Source organism: Perna viridis, chromosome 7 (assembly GCF_037379345.1).
Source record: "Perna viridis isolate PV_CMFRI_1.1 ecotype Kerala chromosome 7, ASM3737934v1, whole genome shotgun sequence".
Lineage (NCBI taxonomy): Eukaryota > Metazoa > Mollusca > Bivalvia > Mytilida > Mytilidae > Perna > Perna viridis.
In genome coordinates this window covers 46687578-46712532 of record NC_142451.1, presented here as the reverse complement: position 1 = coordinate 46712532, position 24955 = coordinate 46687578, and the positions used below count along the sequence as shown (strand labels likewise).

Below are 24955 nucleotides of genomic sequence, written 5' to 3'. Positions count from 1 at the left end.
AATAATTCATTCCAATCTTTCTGTTCTTATGAGATAATTCACATCGAAAACCCAATAGTGCGTATTGCATTTCATTGTGATTTAAAGAGTTATCTCCCTTAATTTTGAATTCTACAGTAAATTCTTTATAATTTATATTTCCCAAGAACAAGGGCTATATAAAAAAATCACTATGTGACTTGTTAATACATTGAATTTGTTTACTTCAACATTTAAATTAAAATAGCAAAAATAAATATATGTACGCTTTCCAACCATGTATCATATTTTGCATGATTCTTATCTGAAGTGCTACTTAAATGTGCAATTTCATTTGATTTGATGATATAAAACTCAAAAATTAAGAACTTAGCCATTTTCACTACTTAATATTGTATGTACTTTGTAATGTGTAACTCAATACGTCCTAAAGGATATCATTCAAACTATTAATGGTTGACACCTACTTCAGCTTGGCCATTTTCACACGTTACGGTGTATCCATCTGCACCATGAAAACTGATTTGTTCGATGTGTCATAGTTTTTCTTTCCTCTTTCTTCTGTCTTGGACTTCACTTTTTATGAGAAAAACTTTTCTAGAAAAGCTGAGGACGCTTACCCTACCGGTGCACCTGGTCCATGTCCCAGTTTTTAGTGGAGTCTAAGTTGCTCATGTATTTTTGTTACTTTGTATGTATTATTTTAGTTACTTTATGTTTTTTTTGTGTTTGTCTGTTTTCAATATCTGGTCTTTGTCTCTGGATTACAGTCTTTTTATTTCCGCTAGAATTTTGGTTCCTTTGATTTCTCTTTCACACTTTATGGTATATTAGTAATACATAAAGTGTAGAAACAATATTGTTCTAACTTATAACTTGTACAATGTTTACATACATATTGAAAACGTGCATCTCCAATTTTTGATAAATTTGATATGATTGAATTTTAACCTGTTAACTAAGCCATATTTTAGCAGTATATACACTTTAGGTATTTGTAGCCCACATTTTAGTTTGTAACTTACGTGTAAGTTACCTGAGAGAAACTTGGATCATTCAAGTTTAGAGGTCAGGTAGTCATTTGTCTATTTAATTTCATATTGGACTACCTTGAAGTTTTAATAGTAGTCCTTTGAGCTCCCGGATTAATTCTTCAAATTTTCTCAATCTTTAGGACAGGACTGCTAAATAATAACGAGAAAAGTTAGAGTCAAATTCTGATAAGTCAACATTATTGGAAGACAAATTGGAAGCAAGTTGGTGGATACAGAGTAAGTCATTTTTTAGAAGGTAATACCAAATAACAACAATAGAACAGATCTATAAGATACTCCTTTATGATCGATCTTATAGCTTGAAATAATCAGCGGCGGATCCGGAGGGCTTGAAGAGGTTGGCACCCTACTTTTTATTGGAAATTAGTCATTTATTTATGTGTAAAATTGACAAACAAATGGCCAATAATGTTCTAGTACCCCCTTTGTGAGGAACCCCGGCTAGCACCCTCTTTTCAAAGTGTCTGGATCTGACCCTGAAGTTGTACAGCACCAACAAAGGTTAGTTAACATGTGCCATCAGTCATCCATATGTCTGGGTATCTTTGTGAAGATAATCTTACCAGATCTTTTAAATATACTGTTTCCCTCGTGATTATTCAACAAATGTATGATGTTAATTTGTCTAGGACAACAAGAAGCTGGATCCAGAAATTTTGAAAAGGGGGAGGGGTTCCATAAGAGGGAAGTTTTCGGGTTATAACTTGCTCATTTTCCCAAATTTTGCAACGGAATAAACAATTTTTTCCAACAAAAAGAGGGACGTTCCGATCTTGACCAGCCACTGCACTAATCATCACCTATTTTCAAAAAGAACGGTCGTCGGCCAAGTTAAGAATGACTCTACTGTATCGGGTTCAATTAGTAGTATCAGATTTGATTTTGCCGATGAAGCATCTGTTTTCAATTTATTTGACTGATGGACCACCAAACGACTTCCTTAGTTTCTATATTTTATTTTCTTAATGACATTTTGATCACGGAATAGAAACTAATAGTGCTTACATGTAATTATAGGCAGATCAAAAGGAGGGGGACCCCAAGGTCACTTGTGAAGTTTAAACATTTTGAAACGTTAATATTTAATCTCAGTTTCCGCTACATAGATGACGTATTATAGTTAAACGATCCTAGTTTCGGGGATTTGATACACTGCATCTACCCCAAAGAACTTGAGATGAAGGATACTACAGACACTGTGTAGTCAACCTCATATCTTGACCTACACTTACAGATCGATAGTAAAGGAAAACTATTGACCAAACTATACGACAAACGCGATGACTTTCCATTCCGTATTGTCAACTTTCATTTCATCTGTGGCGCTTGCGTATGGAGTATGAAAACAAATTTGTTCAACGTGTCATAATTTTCCTTTCCTCTTTCGTCTATACTAGACTTGACTTTTTATGCGCAACGCGGCGGATGTTTCTAGAAAAGCAGATGACGGTTAAACTACCGGTCTATGCTCCCAGTTTTTAATGGCTCGTTTACTTTCGTTACTACTTTCTATTATTTTGGTTATTTTACGTTCTTTTTGTGTGTGTGTCTGTTTTCCATGTCTGGTCTGTATCCTGGATTACATACTTTTGATTTCGGCTCTTGGTTCCCTTGATTACTCTTAGTGTTTAAAAATTGAAAAAAGAATCAAACGTTCAAAACACAATAAAGCAAATACATTATTTAGCATTGTGTTTTAAGTCAAAATGAATATGATGCATATTTCATGAGCATAAGTTAGGTATGGTGCGGTTTTTTTACGTGTTTATGCAAATGCTAAAATCGAATTAAGAATATGTATAAATGCTTATTTTTTACTCAGATATGGCGTGATGTCAAGGTCAAAGATATGTATTTATGCAAATGCTTAGATAATTGTGCATATGCTAAATTCGACATATATATGCATATGCTAAAATTGAATTCTGTAACTGCTAAATATTTCTAAGCACATGCTTTATTCGAATTAAGGATATGCTTTAATATTTTGCCATATGCAAAATTTGAATTTATCCCTATGCAGAAATCGAATTAAGCACATGCTTAAATGCTCGTTTTTACCCTGATACCGCGCCATAGTCAGGCCATCCTTTGGTAAATCTTAGGCACGCCAATGTTAATATTACATTTGAAAATGAAACCGGTGCATGGGCGGTTCCCATTCTCTTCTTATTTGGAAATGTTGAAACGTTTATAAGTTTAATTATTTGAAATGTGCGATTTATTAACACATTGTGTTGTTTATTCCACCCATTGTAACATAACACACGTTCACATTACAAGTAATAAAAAAACTGAAGAAGCCGTTTGTACAATCTTCATTACGTTCGACCTTTATAAGTATAATATTTCAAGGTGAATTTCAATTTAGAGCTATACCTTAGCTCTCCAATCCTCCGTCGCCTGCTACACCCTTGATATGTTAAGGGACCAGAAGAATGATTTTCATGACTTGTTCCCTATTCATAGAACAAAGTTCGTTATAAAAATAACACTATATCATCGTAAAAATGTAATTTAGGCGGATTTAGTATTTTTTGGAAAATGATATGATAATCGCACGTTATACGCCTAGTCATATTCACTTTCCTATGTGGTTTAACTTTTCCTCCTGAATCAGGTATAGTTTTTGGCAATAAGCCGGACGAGCAACTATTGGATGGAGGTGCTTCTATACATCTGCTGAAGTACCAGTGTCTGTAAGACTCAGGAAGACGGTGAAACATGGTTTGAAACAAAAACAAGCATTTTGTAAGGCTGATAACTCTGTCAAAAATCTCCAATGAATTTCTAACATTCCATTGATTTTTTTGCTAATCCAATGATGCAGAGGTAAAAAAATGGTCTTTTCAAATAATGAAAGCATCCTTGAGCGAAATTATATTGTCAGATTGGTGGGTTTCGATCAATCTAATTAAAATTAGACCTTTCAGTTGTTGCATTCAGTCACGGCATGTATGGGATCTAACAACACTTCATTCTACTTTCTGTTCTGATGACTTTACTGATCAGCTAATCATATTTCATCTTTCATGATTCTGAAAGCATTATTCAAAGAAAAAAAACAGAGGATTATGAGGTCATCCAAACAGAAAATTGAATGGGGTGTTGCTAGATTCTATACATGAATTGGCTGAATGGAACAATTGTTAGGACTTACTTTAATTAGATGGGTTTTCGACATGTTTGTTTCTGATTTTCCCACTTTGCCTGATTCGTACAAGAACTTACACTCAGTACTGAACTAACTACCTTTCAAACACATCTTAAGTTTTTCACAATTTACTGACAATTTCTTAATTACAATGTAATTATATTCACGTGAATGGATAGACAGGTAAATGCGTGTGTACTGTTTTATTTTTTCACAGGTTCCATCTCCCAATAAATGTTGACCGGTACCTTATGTTGAACACACTGGTCCATGAAAACGCTGTCGATGCCAAAGCACTGAAGAGAGGTTAATTTGAGCGGAAACATTTTTATATCTCCGTACTAAAATCGGACGGTATAGATAATTCGGTATTTTCGTCCACCTGTTTTCTTATATTGAAATGGACACGTTCACGTTTCTGCTAATACTAATACAATAGATCTTTCATACTATATTAAGATAACGACGCCGAGAAAAGATGATCTCTTGAATTTAGATAGGGTCATACCGTTACTTGATTTCTCGTGCGAATGTGGAATATCATTTACAAATCATTTTGTAGCATTCCTAATTGACTGACAACCAATAATCTCTTGCATACGCGCACGTTTCATTACTTTCGGTTAAAACTGTCAAAATGCGCAATTACAACACCTACATGAGAGCACCGCTTCTCTTATGCATATCAGTGTAAACAAGCCAAGAACTATGTTTTTATTAACTAGAACTGTTTACAATTTGTGTATGTTTCACACCCATCTGTCATGATCTTTGCTGAGATTACCGGATATATTGTTTATTCAATGATGTTGTATGTCTTCATTTTATGATAAGGAGAGTGGGAATTCTTGTAGGAATTCCAGATAGTTTTTATCCTTGTACAATGAGTTGCGATACGTGTGAAATAGTTTTGTGGTAAATTCATTCAAGGTATGGCATTTTTCTTTTTATAAAACTCTTGCTGACTCGTCTATTTTCAATGATTTTTTTCTCTCTTTTTTTTGCTATTAACTGCATATTTATAGTTATGCTAGTTAATGCGGGATTAGTACAAGTAAAAAAATGTCAAATCTGTTTTAAATTGTGTTTAAACAGACAAAACCAAATATAAATAGAGACGTCTTATGTCGAAATTGTATCCCTTTTCCATTTATTGTAAAGTACATGTAAAGACCATACATTTTCTTTATCACATACTGTCTTGTTTTTAATATTTAAGTGTTAGTGTTTGTAAGAATCAGGCAAAATTGAAAAAAAAAAAAAAAACAGAAAGACGCAAGTTCAAAACCCACCATTTTACTCAAGGGTGCTTTCTCTATTTGAATAGACCATTGTTCAGAAATATGTCAATAGAATGATAGAAAAATTAGAGTTATCTGTCCTTGAAATGTTCATTATCAGTGCATTTCAATGAAATTATAACTAAACTTACAAAAATGACATGGAAAATCTGGTCTTTTTTCTTTTAAATTTGATGGTGTAGTTAAATTACAATTACAAAATGATGTTTTTATCATGCTATGTTTCGCCGTCAACCTATTTCTTTCAGAGACTTACTTAAGTGTAGGTCTGAAAAAATCAAGCAGTAGATGAAACTTGGTATAAATTGGCCCACCACTTTGGCAGCACTGTTTGTGCCATCAAAATCAAGTAAGACAAGATTATCCGTATTATTTTGGTAAAATAAGACATAATTTCAAAGACATGAAAATTATGTAAATACCTTAATTTTTTTAATAATATAGGTCATTTCACATAGACAAATATCCTAGTATGATTGAAATAATATTGTCATATCGGTGGGGTTTTGACATGCATGTTTGAGATTTTCCCATTTTACCTTATTCTTACAAAGACTTTTACTTAAAAGTACACGAAACAAAACATTGGTATGTCCTTCACGTGTCGACGAAAACGTAAATTTTGGTTTAATGTAAGCTCTTCATTTGGGTTCCAGGACTGCGCTACAATATTATGCTAGAAAGTATTTATACGATTCTAAAAAAAATCTTCCAAAAATTATTAGAAAAATCAGTGTTGCCACCATTGAAAATAAAACGCTTGAGAACGATAACAATGGAAATTTATAAAATTGTCAAAAAGGATGGTCCTGTTTTATTACAAGATCTTGTAACTACAAAAATAATTCCTATAACTTCAGGTACATCAGCATAACAGACAACCAAAGGACAAACTACCAGGTATGGTCTTAAATCATTTATGTATTCAGTCCTAAGATTTGGACAGTCTCACAAATGGTATATGTATTCAGCCCTAAGATTTGGACAGTCTCACAAATGGTATATGTATTCAGCCCTAAGATTTGGAATAGTCTCCCAAATGGGCTGATAAACAAGTATAATCTGATCCAGTTCAAAACCCTCTTTTATACTCGGACAGGTCCTACCTGTTCATGTGTTAGCTGTACATCATAGGAGCTGGATGGAGTTTGTTTATTCTGTTGTATGTTTTCATATTCATGCACGTATTGTTTTAGATTTATAGTGCTTCTACTATGTGCTTTTTAGCTTTTAAGTCTTAATTTATGTTGCTCCTGCATGCTTATTGACTTTAGAATTATAAATAAGGAATAGCCACGTTTAAAAGGTAAAAGGAACTACATACAAATTAGATATAAATAAAACGTAAACAAATTAAAGAATATCAGAAATATAAAGAAAAAAATACAAGAAAAAAACAAACGTTTTATTTATATTTTATTTGTATATAGTTTCTTTCTACCATTTAAACGTGGCTATTGTTCACTTATTTATTATTGTAATTAACGTTTAATTTGAGCCACTTCACAAAATGTATAATTCTCATTGACTAAAGCTTATTTTGTATTGTGCGGCTTATTCATTTTATGTATGTCTGCAAGCTTATGTTTTAATATTTGCATGTCTCAAGTGTGTTATCACATTAAAAATTTAAAGTTGTATCAAGAATGATTGGTGTGTTCATACTTGTCCCAACCGTTCGGGGTTCGACATCTGCACTCGTTTATCGAACTGCACCCTGGGAAGAACTTGATTGAGGAGCAGAAGTAACAAAGAAAAAAAAACAAAAAACAAAAAAAACAAAAAAAAATTAATATTCTATACTTACCTCCTACAGATCATGGCTTATTCAACATCAACTAGATTGTTATCAAACGAATCTTCATGGATTTGTTACAAAATTAACCGGTTAAAATATGCGTTCCACTTAAATCATTTCTGTCAGTTAGATTCTACAGCGGTGTATAATAAAAAATCTGTTATTATGGTACAGATCATTCATCATTGAAGTTAAGTCCTGATACTTGTACCTCTCAACTAGCTACTTGTCTCTGTTCCTACGCTTTATAGCTGAAGTGCTGCAAGCTATCGCATAGACATCTATTTGTCATGTAAAAGCGCGCAGTGTCTGGTCACCTAGTTCTAGAGACACGTACATTAGAATGATTATTACAAAAAGCAATATCACCAGACCACAGACCGATAAATAAGTGTGAAACAAGTCTCTTGTTCGGAACGACTGCCCCATTTCTGTAAATGCTTAGTATTTGGAACCACCAGGGCCTGCATGAATATCTGAAGACAGCTCTTCCAATTGGTACTCTGCATTCCTCTTTATATTTCATTTCAATGATCGATGACTACTTATAATCTCGCAGGGTTTCCATTTCTAGCTCAATATCAAATGGTTTATTATGTTTCTACATGGATTTATATATCTAAACTCACTAGCGTCTATAATTAAGAATAAAGCATTTGTACGCATCTTAAATATATCGACAGTGAACGAATGGTTTATTCGGGTATAAATTGCATATAAATACAAAACAAATTAATCAGCATATTTAGTTAAAGTTGTTTATTGGGTTTATTTATTGGCGTAATTAACATCGAAATAAATATGATGTATTAGAAAGTATTATCAATTAAAGTGGACCTACATGTAACTTCAGTTCATATCTGCATTTGAACCTTGATGAGGTATGCCATTGAGACTATTTTTCTGCGGTAGAGCAAGATAATTGCAGATGCTAACAAATCTAATGGCTCTTGCGACTGGTATATCAATTCAGATCTTCGATCTAAATTGATAAAAAGAAACGATACATAATTTACTTCATCAATATTTATTTATTATTTCCATTAACAGCTTCAATAACAATTTATTTCTTCAAAAGAGACCTAAACACATCCCTAGATCTTTTTTTAAAATTCTGATTGTCACTTTTTTCTTTTTTCCTTTTCCGACGCTGTCGGTATAGTTTCGCTTTGTAACATTTGACCTTAAGAACGCTCTTCTATGGAAACGCAAGTCACCTGATATAACAGTTCTGTTTCGCGATTGGCCAAATATTGGTAACTTAGTGGCATAAAAAAAACGGTATAAAAATTTGAAATTGCGTTCGAAAAAACTGTATCGAAAATTTGAAATTGCGTGCCATGTTCTATTCCTTGAAAGAAATTTAGAAACTTAGTTAAATTATTCTGCGTCGGCTATCTTTTTTTAAAGATAGTACTTGTTTACAGCATATAAACATGTCATCTAAAAAAAGTGGAAAGCAAACCCAGATTTTGAAGCTTTCGTTACTCCGAAATGAGCGTAAAAAGACAGTAGAGATAGTTTATAATATAAGTTGAATAATCGCAATATATTATTTTATCTTCACCAAGCATCTCATGAAAAAAAAAATGAAACACGTAGACAAAAAGTACTACGTATAATCTACCTGAACGTTCACTATTGACATGCTCGCTTTTATATCATTTTAAAGGTTGAATCAAAATGACGGAGGTGTCGACGAATAAACCTACAGAATGTATGAAACAAAACAGAAGTAAACTGCAAATAGGTATCCTCTCTACATTGGTTGCCGTGTTAGCAGTTTGCATAATCATCATGGCGGTATTCATGTCCAGAGCGCAGACTCCGTCGTGTGAACAAGGATATCCGGTACAACCGAGAAACTTAGAAAAACCGTCAGTGTTTGAGCCATTAACACCAAATGAATATACAGCTACAACAGATTTCCTTATGAAACAGAAAGATCTTAATTTGGTTCCATTGCATAAAGGAACACCTAGTAAAGCTTACATATACTCAGTTGACCTTTTACTACCATCGAAAAAGAAAGTGCTGGATCATTTGGATACAGGTATGGAACAACCAGAGAGAAAAGCACAAGTGATAGTTTTTCGCGGTGACTATTATACCCGTTTGGTCGAAGAGTACGAGGTTGGACCTTTACCAAAACCAACGTATTTCAAAAAGATAAACAAAAACCCAATACCGTACTTCTTTAAACCAATGGATGTTCCTGAATATACTCGTATATTTGAAATTATTACCAAAATGTCTGAGACTCTTTATCCTTTACTCATGGAGAGCTATCGATTAGCCTACCACAACTGTACGGAGGGGGTTAATTGTTTAACGTTTTATGACGTTGCTCCGCGTGGAATTAGCGATAATGAACGTAGAAGTTGGTTTTGGGGATTCCGAGATGTTGAGGGATTTTATATTCATCCTCTCGGACTAGAAATTCAAATTGACCATTCAGACAGAATGTTCTCTAAATGGAAAATTATTCAAATAGTTTACAACGGGGAGAGTAGACCGACAGCAGAAGCACTCCTACGCGATTATAATAATGGGAAGATACCAAAACTGCTCATACCAACTCCTTCAATAGAAGAAGTTATGTACTCTTCGTATAAAAGGAGGGGATCAAGTAGATTGAAAACCCCGAAGAAAGGTCCGATGTTAATTGAACCAGAGGGACATCGTTATCAAGTGAATGGATTGCACGTCTCTTATATGGACTGGGACTTTAACATTATCAATAGGTTTACTTCAGGTGTTCAACTATTCGACATCAAATTCCACGGAGATCGCATTGCGTATGAGCTATCCCTCCAAGAGGCATCAGTGTTTTATTCCGGATATGGACCTGCGCAGGGTATCACAAATTACTACGATACCTCTTGGATTATGGGAGCCTACATGAACGAACTGGTTCCCGGGGTAGATTGTCCAGGGACAGCAACATTTCTTGACATTGATTTTTTAGCAAACACACAAAAACCCAAACGTATTAAAGGAGGCATATGTATTTTTGAGGATTATGGAGATCATCCAATTAGAAGACACTATGCAGCAGATTTTCAAGGAGGATATTTCTTCTATGGTGGACTTGGTGACTATCGTCTTGTTGTTAGATCAATTTCAAATGTGTGGAACTATGACTACATCTTTGATTACGTATTTCATTTAAACGGTGCTGTAGAAGTCAAAGTGTCTGCTACTGGATATGTACAAGCCGCTTTCCCACTAGAATCGGAGCGGCGGTATGGAAGCAAGCTTCAACCATTCATGATGGCTAACATTCACCAGCATTTATTTCATTATAAAATTGATTTTGACATAAATGGCCAACACAACAGGTACTCAACTCTAGATATCAGCACGGAAACAATTAAAGCGCAGTGGTATCCAGATTTTAACAAAACCCAATTTAGATATGAATTAAACCCTAAGCTCAATGAATTTGATGCTAATTATGTACAAAAGGCTAAAACGCGATATGATATATTCTATAATGACAAGTTTGAAAACGAATTTGGTCATAAAAGAGCATACAGAATTATGAACTTGGGTCAAACCGAATTCTTGCTCGCCGAATCGAGAGAAACAAATGCTGCTCGTTGGGCAAAGTTTCCTATAGCTGTTTCTAAATACAAAGATAGCGAGTCGTCAAGTTCTTCTATATATGCAAATCAGGGACCAAGAAATCCAATTGTTGACTTTGAAAAATTTATATCTGATAATAATACATTAAATGACAAAGATTTGGTAGCCTGGGTAACAATGGGAGTCCATCACATTCCACATACAGAAGATGTGCCATCGACAACCACAACAGGATCACAGTTCAAGTTTTATCTCCTTCCGTTTAATTATTTTTCGGAGTGTCCAAGTATGGCGGCATTCGACAACGTTCGTATAGTACCAAATGGTGAAGACGGAAAAACTGTAGATACAACATACACAGATGTAAAATGTTTTCAAAAACATAAGGGACCAGAGTCATTTAATGGTCGGTTATTTGATATAGATTGATATATATATGTTATCTACTCCAATAATTTTTTTATTGATATGGTTTAATACTCATTGTATACATGGCACATTGATTTTGCGTCTCTAAGTTTGTCCTATTGGTATATCAAGGAAATAAGAAATGATTTTACAAATGGATACAGTTGAGAATAAAAAGGATCCAGGTACTTTTAGATAATGAAACATCTTATCTGAATATAGAGAATGGATATGGTGAGTATGTTTTGTAGACAACAACACCCCCCACCCCCCCCCCCAGGATGAAAATTGTCAGCCCAGAGCCACCCTTTGATCTTCAATGAACGACGAAGAAGCCCTCGTACCATCAGACAAGCTGCCGCTACTTCCAAAACAACATTATACACAGGTACAGCGAAATATATACTAAAAAAACAACAACATAAAAGTAAACTGTAAGTTCAAACGAAACAAGACATTCCTGACTTGGGACAGACGCCAAAACTGCGGCGAGGTTAAAGTATTTTGGCGTGATCAAAACACTTCCCTTTAAAATATGGACACTGTGGAAAATGTTACACAAAAATCTTTGAAAAAGTCTAAGTACCTTGTTAAAACAATCATAGGACTACTAGGGTCATATAAGAGGCGAAATATTCGTTAATGTCATATTAATCAGACATTATTTTGTTTCCATGAAAAATCACAAAATAAAGGCGTTCAACATATATGTTGTAATATGATTTAAAATATATTATTATTACTTTCATTCCTTTCCGTAAAGTCCCGATGTTATAGGTTACAGACCACCAATTCAACCAATGAGCATTTGGAACGTACGCAAAAATAGTCCTACGCAGAAATTACCCCTGTTCCTCATAGTGCTGTGAAAAAAGTTCTCATCTTATTTTAAAAATTTAAACAGTTTCTGAAAGGAAAAACATTTCTGTACATTTTATAGGTGCATTTTGCTTCTTGTGATGTGAAGCCTAATCTCCATAATGATTTTTAAATATACCCCTATCTTGTGAAAACACTAGGATTTCCCATGCTATTTATAGACCCTTCACTTCCGGTGACCAGTACTGCACTGCAAGTCTGTTAACCCCACATGCCATTCTGAGGGTTGTGAGCTGACATATGTAGAATCATGCTGATATATAGTCCTCTGCAGGTTAAAGTTAAGGTAAAGTCCAGAGAAGCCATTGAATATTGTGAAATTAGCATAGAAGCCTATGGAAAGTGGAATTAGTGGTTTTTAGCCTGAAGGAGAAGCCATGGCAAAATGAAAAGTTTCTTGAAATAGCTTTAAACTACTTGAAGATCTTGTTAACTTTGCCATGAGAGGAATACACTACAAAAATCCTTCAAAATATGCATTTCTTTAAGTTATAGGTCCAAATTATGGAAAATTGGTCTTTTTGGCTGATTTTTATGTCCTATCTTGTAAAAAGTGTAGAAAATTTAGTAAAAATATCAAATATTAAACTTTGAGGGCTATATTTACCTAAATATGGTGGTAATAAGCACTTGAAATCAAGTTTTGTGTAGATTTGAGCAAAAATTAGGTTAGAAATGAGGAAAAACTCACTTTCATTACTGCGGTTAAGGCCATATCAGCATTCCCCTATGGCAACATGGAAAATCCATTATTGAGTACTTTTTTTGCTTTAGGTGCCCTTTACTGGTCATGTTTTAATGTGAAAACACTGTATTTACAAATTTAAAGCCAAATATATCACCTTTTAGTGCTGTGAAAAAAGTTCTCATCTTATTTTAAAAATTTAAACAGTTTCTGAAAGGAAAAACATTTCTGTACATTTTATAGGTGCATTTTGCTTCTTGTGATGTGAAGCCTAATCTCCATAATGATTTTTAAATATACCCCTATCTTGTGAAAACACTAGGATTTCCCATGCTATTTATAGACCCTTCACTTCCGGTGACCAGTACTGCACTGCAAGTCTGCTAACCCCACATGCCATTCTGAGGGTTGTGAGCTGACATATGTAGAATCATGCTGATATATAGTCCTCTGCAGGTTAAAGTTAAGGTAAAGTCCAGAGAAGCCATTGAATATTGTGAAATTAGCATAGAAGCCTATGGAAAGTGGAATTAGTGGTTTTTAGCCTATAATACAAAAGGTTCAAAATATTGGGGTTCTTATCAAAATTTACAATATATATATATATGTAACCAGCAAACTTAATGGGTATCGGATCGTCGAGTCATGACGATGCAGCACAAACAAAAATAATTATATAAGTCTAAAGGATTGTACAAAGATACCGATAAAGATGTTAATACACTATAATAAAATATATAATGAGCAAAATTTTCAGTCAACAAATGACCTTCTTCAGTGCCTTAAACATACATACATACATATAATTGGTAAGTTTTGTTTGTATTTTATAACCAGAGGGTCGATGTCGCTTCTGGTGTACCAAAGGTTCCCAAGGGTATTCGTCAACACAGTAGTCAAACACCTCTGACCCCGATTTATATCTGATTTTTATTTATGATATCTATCAAAATTTGTAGTGTAACAATCTCAAAATACCTAAAACACTGAGACTTCCTTGAACTGCATATGGTAGAACCTTTCGTCGATGGATTTGGCTTCTTCTTTCGATAGTTTTGGTTTTGAGCAATTGTTGTGTACAATTAATGTTTGGATTTTGATTTTAATGCTGCGGATGAGAGGTTACTCCTTGTACAGCATATCGAAATTTGCACCAAATATGATTGGTAATATATATATTTTATTTCATTGTTTCGTCATCAGATGTCCAAAAATTAAATACTGTAATAATTTAAACCATGCGCGGATCCAAGGACTGGCGTACCGGGCGTACCCCCCCTAAATCGATAAGAAAAAATTTTTTCACCACAAGTTTCACCCCATAATATTTTTTGCCTTGCTTTGCACGGCATTTAATTCAAATAACGCCCCCCCTAAACTCAATTCCTGGATCCGCCCCTGTAAACAGCTGAATAGACCGACTGAAATAAAAAAAGTTTCACAGTTTTACCATATCAAGTAAGTGGGTGTTACCGACTTGATTTATAAAAATTGAATGAATCATGCTTTACCTCACTGTAACTTACTATAGTGCACTCCCATTTATTGCCAAATTTACGATAAATTGCATAATAGATATTTCAAATGGTAAATTAAAGAGAAAGATATAAGGTTGTCAAATAAAATCGCAATTGGAGAACATAAAAAATGAATCAGAAAACTTTCCCATGTATTTGCTTAAAATATACAGGACGCGATTACACAAAACAAGTTGTTTTTATTTTAAGATGATGTATACAGGTATTTCAAACATAATTGTAACAAGCTTGTCACAAAGTCAGGCAGGCGTTGGTTGAATGACAATAATTCACCGACTCAATAAAATGCATAAAACAACAAACTACCCTCTACACAGGAAAAAATTGCAACTTATGTTTTTCGTATGTTTTGAAAACACCCGATCTGTTTTTCATATATTAAAGACTGCAATGAAAAACAAACGAAAAACATCTGTGAAAGACTGAAAAGTTAATTCACGAAAAACATGTAAATAAAAATAATATGGTTATTATATGTCTCCACTCTTTTTGGTGGAGTCCGACTTTTTGTTAACTTTTTGTATGTCTGTTTTCCATGCCTGGTCTTTGTCACTGGATTACATTTCTTTGATTTCCGCTAGAATCTTGGTTTCCTTTATCACCCTTAAACATGTAAACAAAGATTGAATTATAAATGGGGATTTGGAGCTCTGTAAGATAAAAAAGACGAATTTTTAGGATAAGCTTAAGATGTCATGACCGAGCGTAATAAATCATTTGAAATGTTGTCATTAGTGAATTCCCACAGAAGAAAATTAGTCATATCAACGCAGAAATTTTACGAGTAAAAGCACACCCTATTTCTTCTTAGGTGATTTTTTTTTTCAGTGATAGCATGTGCTTATTTTGTGATATTCAATAAATAGAAAGAACATAGCTTAATTTACTTATAAGTTTTAAGTTGTCGAGGGGCGGTCAGAGCCATCGTTCTCATCTTAGTATTAATTTCTGTTAAAGCAGTCAGAGTATAATTTCTCATTTGCACGATTCTTTTTCGGAGCGGTAATTTGCTACAATTATTTTATAGTAAACAAGTACATGTCAATCAATCATTGCGTGAGATGACCAACAATGACAATAAACAGCGGATTAAGGCTCGTTTGCATAATCCCATTTAAATTAGTGGGATTTCCATAAAAGCAAAGAGTTCCGAGAAAAGATAGTATTTTTAAGGAATTTTAAGTCGAAAAATACCTGCGATCCCGTATATAAAGAAGGAGCACCATGCATCTTCAGCAGTGCATGACTAAAAGATAGAACAAAAGGTATGTCAATATTCATACTCAATAAGTTGTTGTCATTTATCGAGTTCTATTTCTAATACACAATGAATGCTTTTAAGGTAGGTCAAATGTATTACACGGAGAATTCTTTTCTGTCATCTTGCAAAACCACATATAAATGTTTATTTTAAATGAGCAAATAATGTTTGAAAAAGATCCAAAAATGTCTTTAACTTATATAAGGTTTTTTTAAAGTCATAAACCGATAAATGGTAAAATTATAAACATTAACTTTATAAACCCTCTTTCAAGGGGCAAAAAGGGGCGGGAAAATATTCCATAGAAATGTAATAGGAATTTAAGGTTTTTTTAATATTACAAGAAAGAAAGTTCGGTGACCTCCAATTTTCTTTTTGAAGTAAGAAATAATGTGAGGTAAATGTTCTTTATACAAAATTTTAACAAAATTTATCTACCAGTTTTTTAGAAGTAAGCGAAACTGTAAAAAATCACTTTAGAATCTATATTTAGGTTCAATTACCTGGAAATTAAGTTCGGTGACCTGTATATTTTTTCTCAAAATTTTACAGTATGTTCGTTCAGGGTCATTTGTGAAAAAAAAACTTAGGAAAATTTATTCACTTAAAGTATTAGGTATGATCTACCTTCATTACAAATAATTTAGTATACCTGTTTTGGTTAATGATATATTCTATCTAATAACATTATGTCTTTTCTTGTATTTTTCAGTGATAACATATCACCGAAATTCAAAGATGAACTCTAGACATGTTAAATTGGCGTTCTTCCTGGTGACTTTTATAACTATCGTAAGTTTTTTTTAAAGGCGCTTTAAGTCTTTAAAAAAATTATTTCTTATACAAATACATGTATACGATTTTATTACATAGATAGCAGTGATTTACCGAATGTTCCCAGTGTAAAAATTTGCGATAATTGACACTGAAATTTATAATATGGTAATTTCACTCTCGCACTTTCTCCCGCCAAAACGTCACAACACAAATATTAATCCGCCGTCCACAAAATTTAAATTTTATGTTGAAAATAGCAACGAATAATGGAGATAATCTATATAATAAATAGGATCAACAATTGGTTATCATGAATAACCAAGATAATGATCACTTGTGCCAAGAACGCAATAAGATTTAACTCGTGCGCGAAACAAGTTCCGCACACTTGTTAAATCTAGGCGTTCTTCGGCACTCGTGATAATATTTTGTTTATTCACTCTTTCCAATTGATTATCCTATCATTCTTTCTTAAAAACGTAACATTATCCATTGTAATCGATTTCACCTTTCAGATTTCTTAAAAATCTAATTTTAGTATTGTGGGTAAGATGCAAAATTGTGAGCTAATTCAACGGTCTGGTCTACATCATCTCTAATCTGCTACACTCATTATTCAGTGATGAGAATTTAAATGTGAAATTCGAACGTGATAATGTTCAAAGAATTAAATAGAGTGATACAAAGTTGATAATGAGTTTCATCGGCAACTTGATCCATTTTGCGTTGATCCTACATGCCTTTAAATGTCTTGTCTCAGTCATACTAAGTAATATTGACATTACGTAACATCGAATGTGACGTCGCCGATAAACAGAATAACATCAGATTTGAACTCCTCGACAGAACAATTCACTCTGTCGGGCTCGGTGCAATATTTTCTGCTTGGCTTCAAAACTGTCGTTATTCTGAATTTAAACGAGTTATTGATATACACTAATCATTTGTATAACTTATCAACATTCAACAAATTAATTTACGTCAATTTCTTCATTTTAAAGGAAATTGTAAGCATATTCTTTATAAAAATGTCCTTCCGCGGTCAAGGCTTCCTACCGATTAAAAAATGCACGCATTTTTCAGAGGCTAATTATTAAACAACAAATGCCTTAAAACCGTTAAAGGTATTACAAATGATTTCAGGAACTTTTTTCAAACCAAATTGGAGTAGATGAGGGCAAATGGTTTCGCATTATAAAGAAGGGAAACCTTGAGTTGTATTAATTTTAATTCTTGTATCAATATACATGACTGTAGTAAGATACATAATTCATTTCAGCAACTATCTTCACATCAAACGGGAGTTGCTGAGGGCAGATGGTTAGGTCGATTACTACCAAAACTTTTGAAACCAACATGTGCTGGATGCGCAGGTATCTGTGAAGTAAAAGTTCCAGGAAAATGTCGCTGTAGAGTTGATCAAAATTGTATGAAAAACAGGGGCGGATAAAATTAGCACCATGTTGTTAATTTGATAACTTACTGTTTGTAATACTTTTTTTGTTGAAATTAATTGTTAGTTTTGTTATGAAATCCCTTACAATTTAGACATTAAATATGTTCTTTGTAAACTTTGTTTGTTGTTTGTTTCTTTTTAATAACACACATTAATAATTAAATGACAGAATACCTGCGATTGCATTGTAATGTTCTTTTCAGTCTTATCAAAATTACATTTATCAATTGTTCAATTCAGTCCCTATATGTAAGATATAACAACAATTCATTTTATCTTGTGGTTTGATAACCTTCTCAGAATCCTCAGAGTTTTCCATTTGAATATTGCTTTCAAAATCAATACAGATGAATTCTGACTGGCTAATAAGAAAAGGTTTTATTAATCGACCAAAAAGAAGCCCAGACTTACAACAAGGGTATCAAATTTAAAAACAAACGCAAGTATTTGTCACGTGAAAGTTTACAGGAAAGTCTTGTTACAGTACCAACCGAAACGTCCATTGAGAACAGGAATGAGACTTATTTACCGGAAGTTGCAACGTTTTATATTTGCTTTGATTTTGCAAGTCCATCTAAACAGCAGAAAAGTAAAGAGTAAGACATTAAATGTTCTGAAATAGGAACAATACAATTTTTACCTGAGCGTAAAAAAATGATATATTCATCATTGACTGTAATAAATCTTCAAACTGCTGAAACACATAAACTGCACCTTTGAAGAATAATTCAGAGAGGGTATTCTTAATAAGTCAAAGAATACTTTATTCTATGATACATGTATTAAGTATCTTCTTTTATTAAACACACAGCTACAAATAAAACGAACTATAGTATCGCAAGATATTTAAAGGTACATTGACACAATAATTACATAATCGATACTCAGACGTTGTGTAAGACCAGATACATATTCAACAAGGGCTTGAATTAACGAGTTTGATCCATAAATTCTCAATAATGCTACTAAAATGCAATTTCAACGATTTTTGCATTTTAATATACATTTTACTATCGCTTATAACAGTATATGAAGTATACGACTCCATTAAAATCAAAACTAATTAACTTTTTTTTTCAATTTTATATGAACTTATACATACGCAGGCAAATATTTTTCACCTGGAATTCATGTTAATCGAGCTTCACGTGAAATTTACGTGAAATTCACATGAAATTAACATGATTTTCATGAGAAATTCACTAAATACGAATTTCATGTGAACATTTCGCTATAACCTTGGTTCCTTGATTACTCTTTTAGGTGAAAATCATGTGAAATAATTTTGCCTTTGTACAAGATATAAGTAAGCCCTTTTACTGGTTTTGTTTTATTTTCATATTTTTGTTGATTTTTATGCTGTTGTTATAGTTTTGGGGGTTTGGTTTTGTTAGGGTTTTTCGTGAATATTCTTATAATAAATAGTAATCAATATGAGTTTAACCATTGATATTAGAACACTAAGAACATGTGAATCTGTAGTACAAAAAAGGATCTTTAGTAGTTTCGTATCTTTAACCACAAAAAAGAAGAAAGAAAACCATCTGTTCATGGCTCACAACGTTATGTTTTGTTTAATTGTGTAAAACTGAAAAAAGCATTATTATTTTTAAAACCATCTTATGGGTTTTAGGTCACTAATTTAAGTACAAACATATTAAATTTCGTTCTCTTACACGTTACACCTGCCTCATATTTGTATCTTTAGTGATTCTTCAAGTTGTGAATTAAACATATTTACATAGGGTAGCGAAACGAAATGTATACCATGCAAATTATAACACACCTTTAAAGACAACACAGCAGCATTGAGATCAGACAAAGCAAGAACAAGGGAAAGAGTATAAAAATGAAAAATAAATAGATTAAAATAAATAAAGAGAGAGAGAGAGAGAGAGAGAGAGAGAGAGAGAGAACTCAGGCTCCAGTAAAGCTTAAGTCATCTTTGTTGTTGCTATTTTAATATTTTTACAGAAGAACTTTAAACGTACTTTTTTCAATTATAGGCGTCATTCAACTGTCTCTTAAATATATAATTATAACTAAATCCAAGATTTTAGACTGGCAAGGTACCAATTAAGTTTAAAAAAAATACACACCTGAACAGTAACTATATTTGAAAAGTCTATTAAAAATTGTATCGAACTCATAAGAGTTAGCAAAATTCGAAATTGGAAAAAAAGAAGTTAACGCTAACGCTTACTGTAAGTAAAACGTCGAAAATAAGACTCCCCCTCCCCCCCACAAAAAAAAAGAGAGAAGAAAAACAACAATCTTAACAACAGAAATGTAAAAATACACTTCCGACAATTGATGCACTCATACACTTCCGGCGACTGATGCACTCTAACATTTTATGTATTTGAGCATACTGAGAGAATACTATTGCACGTGGGGTTCTTATTTTGGTGGTTTTTGTGGGTAGACTAAACCGCGAAATTTTGTTCCAAACGAAAAGAAAATTTTCATTGATTTGTACACTGAAAACCATAAAACCACGAATTAAAAAATCCACGAACTTGTGTTTCTTCTTTTATCCACGAAAATTGATTTCCACGAATTAAAGTAATTTCACAGTATATACAAAAGAACTGATATTTGAATAAAAAATGAAGTACTCCAGTTAATAAAGAATTTTTTAAAGGATATTAAAAACCAAAGTATATAAGATTGAGTTTCGGTTAACAGTAGAACGGGTTCACATGGAATTACACACTATCAACATAAATATAGTCTGTTTGTTCAATGAAATACGCCATGGTTGTCTCTCTTTTACCGCAAAAAAAAAATTAGTTCTACTTCAAAAAAGTCTTGCAACACTTGTTTTTTTTAATAACACAACGACGAATTATTGCTTGAGGAATATTTTGCCATTCAAAAGCTGAGCGAATGTGCAGATCCAGCAGAGGTTGATGTAGGTTAGTGCGGCTGAAAGTTCCGTTTCTCAAGCGACCGTGCTCTCGTATGATCAGAAAGAAATGTTCTCCCTGACGCCTATAAACATTAAACATCATTAAACTTCAGGTTAAATCTTGACTAATCGGAAATCATCATACCGTACTCAATTGACATTTCAACGCAAAAGAATGTCTAATTGGATTCACACGTTTACACTTACAGCTTTTCTACAATCACTCTGAAGATTAGTTAACACTAGAGACGAATGTTGATAATTTTTAGTTAACACTGGAACCTGATTTATCGTTTTCTCAGCTTGTCATCCTTTTTGTCACTCTGATTACCATCAGAAAAATATCAACATTAAAAAATGGACTAAAATCAGGATTCAAGCCCTATAAGTTTTTTTTTCAACATACAATTTATTTAATCAAATTAAGTGTGGCTTTGAGCTTTGTAAAGTAAAACGGCAGATGGCGGAAGCGGTGGAGGACACCTTCAATAGTAACTACGCATACAAAGAGTATCTAATAGAACTATTCTAGAACAACTATATCTAATTGATTACATTAAAAAGGAAAAAAGGAAATAACAAGATCCACCCATATCTTTACCTTGATCATTTTTATGTGTTTATTTTTTGTAATATTCAATAAATAGGCGAAGACATTACCCAAATTAGGATTTTAATTAGAAATATCGAACATGACTGTAGTCGAGAAAAAAAGGGAGACTATCCGTAAACGAATGGCAATAGTCTAATTCTATTAAAAGCAGTTTAATTTCATATTTGCATGAATCTTACTCGTAGCGGTACTTTGCTATAATTATTCTGTCGTAAACAAGTACATGTCAGTCTTTCACCGCAAAATATGACAAACGACGACAATAAACAATTTAAATGATCCCACAAATAAAAATGAGCCTTAAAATTTGGTTTTTCCAAAGTATCGAAGAAAAGTTCCAAGAAAAGTTCCAAGAAAGGCTAACGATTATATTTTCCAGTCGTGAATTCCTCTCGATCCTATATATAAAAGGGTTGCACACTGTACCTTCACTGTATCAATAGTACAATTGTAATAACTACATAACATCAGGTAAGTCAATATGATTATTTATTATCTGAGTACTACCATTTCATTAACATTATCAAGATTAAGAATTTTACACTACTTTATAAAGTGAAATATGTTTAAACCAAACTCCTTTAAGAATGTTGGATTTGTGCAGTTTAGAAGAGTTTCCAGTTTATCAAGATTCAAAATACATTTTGACTGATATGGATGACCTTTCAAAGTATTATTCACGACTGTTTGAACAGGTTTTTTGTTATTCAGTGCTGTTCAGACAGATTTTACTGGACATAATGTATACATCTAGAATTTCAGTGGTCGTTGTAACTGATCTTTTTTTACCTATTAATATTTTTTTCTTTTCTTTACAGGAATAATCATACTAGTAACAAATATGAATTCTAGACATGTGAAACTGGCATTCTTCTTCATGGCATTCATAACTATCGTAAGTTGTATAGTAAATTAATTACTAAGAATCTGAGAAGAAATACTGCGTTGTTGTGATAACTTTTTTTAAAAAAGGCATGACCGAGTTTTCAGTTACTAACGTAGGATTTTTGCCCAATTGTAAAACATCAATAATTATTTTAGTAAACTGCAATGCAATACAAAAAGCAAAATACTGCACCTAATATTTCCTGCAATTTATTTCCGTTTCTAGGGGTCTGTAGAGTATGCTAATACAAAAATCAACAATGCATAATGTAACTTCACTAAATGTGTGTTACAATTAGTCGGAGACGAATACGATCAAGAAAACTTTTATTAACCACTCACAAGAACGACAAATCAAAGAGTAATCAAGAGAACCAAGGTTATAGCGCAATCAAAAGAATGTAATCCAGGGACAAAGACCAGACATGGAATACAGACATACACAACAAAGAACACAAAGTAACTAAAATCATACATACAAAGTAACAAAAGTAAATGAGCAACTCGGACTCCACTAAAAACCTGGAGCATGGACCAGGTGCACCGGTAGGGTAAGCGTCCTCTCTGTGTAGTTTCGGCGAGCTCTAGCATAACGTATAAGTTGTGATATGAACATTCCATACGCAGGGGCCGAAGGGATGTTGCCACAGATGAAAGGAAAGTTGACAATTTTGAATGAAAAGTCATCACGTTTGTCTTAAAGTTTGGTTAATAGTTTTCCTTTACCATCGATTTCTATGTGTAGGTCAAGATATGAACCTGCCTTCACAGTGTCTGTGGTATCCTTTATCTCAAGTTCTTTTGGGTAGATGCAATGTATCAAATCCCCGAAATTAGGATTGTTTAAAGATAATACGTCATCTATATAGCGAAAACTGAGATTGAAGGATCTAGCCAAACGATATTCTTTCTTTCTGATCAGATCAGCTATAAAGTCAGCCTCATAAGAGTGAAGGAATAGGTCAGCAAGTAGAGGAGCACAATTTGTTCCCATTGGAATGCCGACCGTTTGTTGAAAAACACGTCCACCACACTGGACAAATATGTTGTCGATTAAAAATTCCAGCATTTTGTAAACATCTTCCTCTGTATATTTGGAAGATGATTTGGAATTATTTCTTACAAAGTCTGAGGAATCTCTACCAAGAACTATATATTTGTATCAAATCATTAACTATCATTAAGAGCCATGATACAGTTAAAATGCCGACAACCATTACTTTTCATGCATTTGAACTAACACAAAAGCTTTCTTTTTTTCAAATAAAAATTGATAATCTCAATATTTCAATAAATATGGACCACGAAATAGTAAATGCAAAACATTAAAGGGAACATTGAGTTTCATTATTTTTTCTCCGAACATGGCATATATCAATGTACATAACTGCACGATATATACTTTCTTTCAGCAACTATCTTCAGATAAAACAGGAATAGCTGAGGGTAGCTGGTTTCGTAAATTATTACCAAAAGTCTTAAAACCAACATGTGCTGGGTGCGCAGGTATATGTGAAGTAAAAGTTCCAGGGAAATGTCGTTGCAAAGTCGACCAAAACTGCATGAAAAACAGGGGCAGATAAAAAAAAATCTAACATGTGAATTTGATATCTTACTGATTCGTCTTGCATGGTTTATTTACTAGTAATGAAATCCTTCAATGTTTGAAAATAAAATATATTCTAAGAGAACACATGCTTGGTTCATTTAAGTATTGTTACACTTACGACTATAGCAAAGTATACGATAAATTAATGAGTACTTTTTACCCAATAAAAGTATAAATGAAACCGTTATGTACAGCTTTTTCTTTTGGGGAAGGAGGTGGATTGCATTCTACCGTGAAAGACTAAGACGTTAAAAAACAAGAACTGAATACCATAGTTATCGTAATACGAAGCCAAATCTACAATCGATTAGTTCTACCAAAGAAAGTCACAGGAGCTACATTAATGTCCCATGTTTGATATAAGGATTAAAGCCTTAAATTTGTCGGTTAATTATATGTTATTATGCATTTTTTAGACAGAAAGTAACTCATCACAATACAAACTACTTCATATATATATAATTATAAAAAAACCAATCATATACATTGCTTATTTCGATATATTGTACACAGGTTTCAATGAGTAACCTCTTATCAGCAGCATTAGAATCAATGTTAGTATATAGGAAGATCTAACAGTCGCAACATTAAGTAAAATGTATCAGTTGAGACATATTTCATCCGTTTGAGCAGCTGGGATGTTACAGCTTTGATTAAGATAGTTAACAATTGGCAGATCAGAGTCGTCGCATTTATCATACAGTTTTGTTGCAAGCTGCCAACTTTCGCCAATTTTCAAGATGAGGGGCAAGATAAGTGGCAAACGTCAGTGTGTCTGTAGTTTCTTTAATATCAAACTTTTTTGGGTTAATAAATTGAATGAAGGTAGTCACCAAAACTATTAATAGATAAAACACTATTTCCAAATGGAAGTTAAATTGTGCCTACTGTGTTATGTTGAGGTTTTAGATGAGATCTATCTCAATTAATGTATAGAAGTAGACCAGCAAGAAGGATTGCATAATTGGTGTCCAATGGACACACTACTGTCTGTTAGATGTTGTACAAATAGGTTGTCAATCAAAAAAGTTTAACATAGAAATGATATCACTAACTGT

General features: G+C 33.1%; 1 protein-coding gene and 2 long non-coding RNA genes across 4 annotated transcripts; all 3 read left to right on the top strand.

Moving 5' to 3' along the window:
- The first annotated feature begins 4840 nt into the window (after nt 1-4840).
- Nucleotides 4841-11990, top strand: LOC148612978 (diamine oxidase [copper-containing]-like). 2 transcript variants are annotated; one of them, XM_088594919.1, is made up of 3 exons: nt 4841-5118; nt 6350-6389; nt 8960-11990. In XM_088594919.1, exon 3 carries the CDS (start codon nt 8971-8973, stop codon nt 11302-11304), a length of 2334 nt encoding a protein of 777 aa, XP_088451045.1. In that variant the 5' UTR covers nt 4841-5118; nt 6350-6389; nt 8960-8970; the 3' UTR covers nt 11305-11990. The 2 variants fall into 2 exon arrangements, with proteins under 2 accessions (XP_088451045.1, XP_088451046.1); XM_088594920.1 differs by lacking the exon at nt 4841-5118 and adding an exon at nt 5731-5838.
- Nucleotides 11991-15457: 3467 nt separating this feature from the next.
- Nucleotides 15458-17994, top strand: LOC148612977 (uncharacterized). The gene is made up of 3 exons (XR_015924536.1): nt 15458-15650; nt 16359-16438; nt 17703-17994. It is a non-coding gene; the product is annotated as an uncharacterized LOC148612977 (long non-coding RNA).
- A 3744-nt stretch (nt 17995-21738) lies between these two features.
- LOC148612976 (uncharacterized) lies at nt 21739-23979 on the top strand. Its single transcript, XR_015923954.1, has 3 exons — nt 21739-21874; nt 22222-22298; nt 23701-23979. It is a non-coding gene; the product is annotated as an uncharacterized LOC148612976 (long non-coding RNA).
- Nucleotides 23980-24955: the final 976 nt, after the last annotated feature.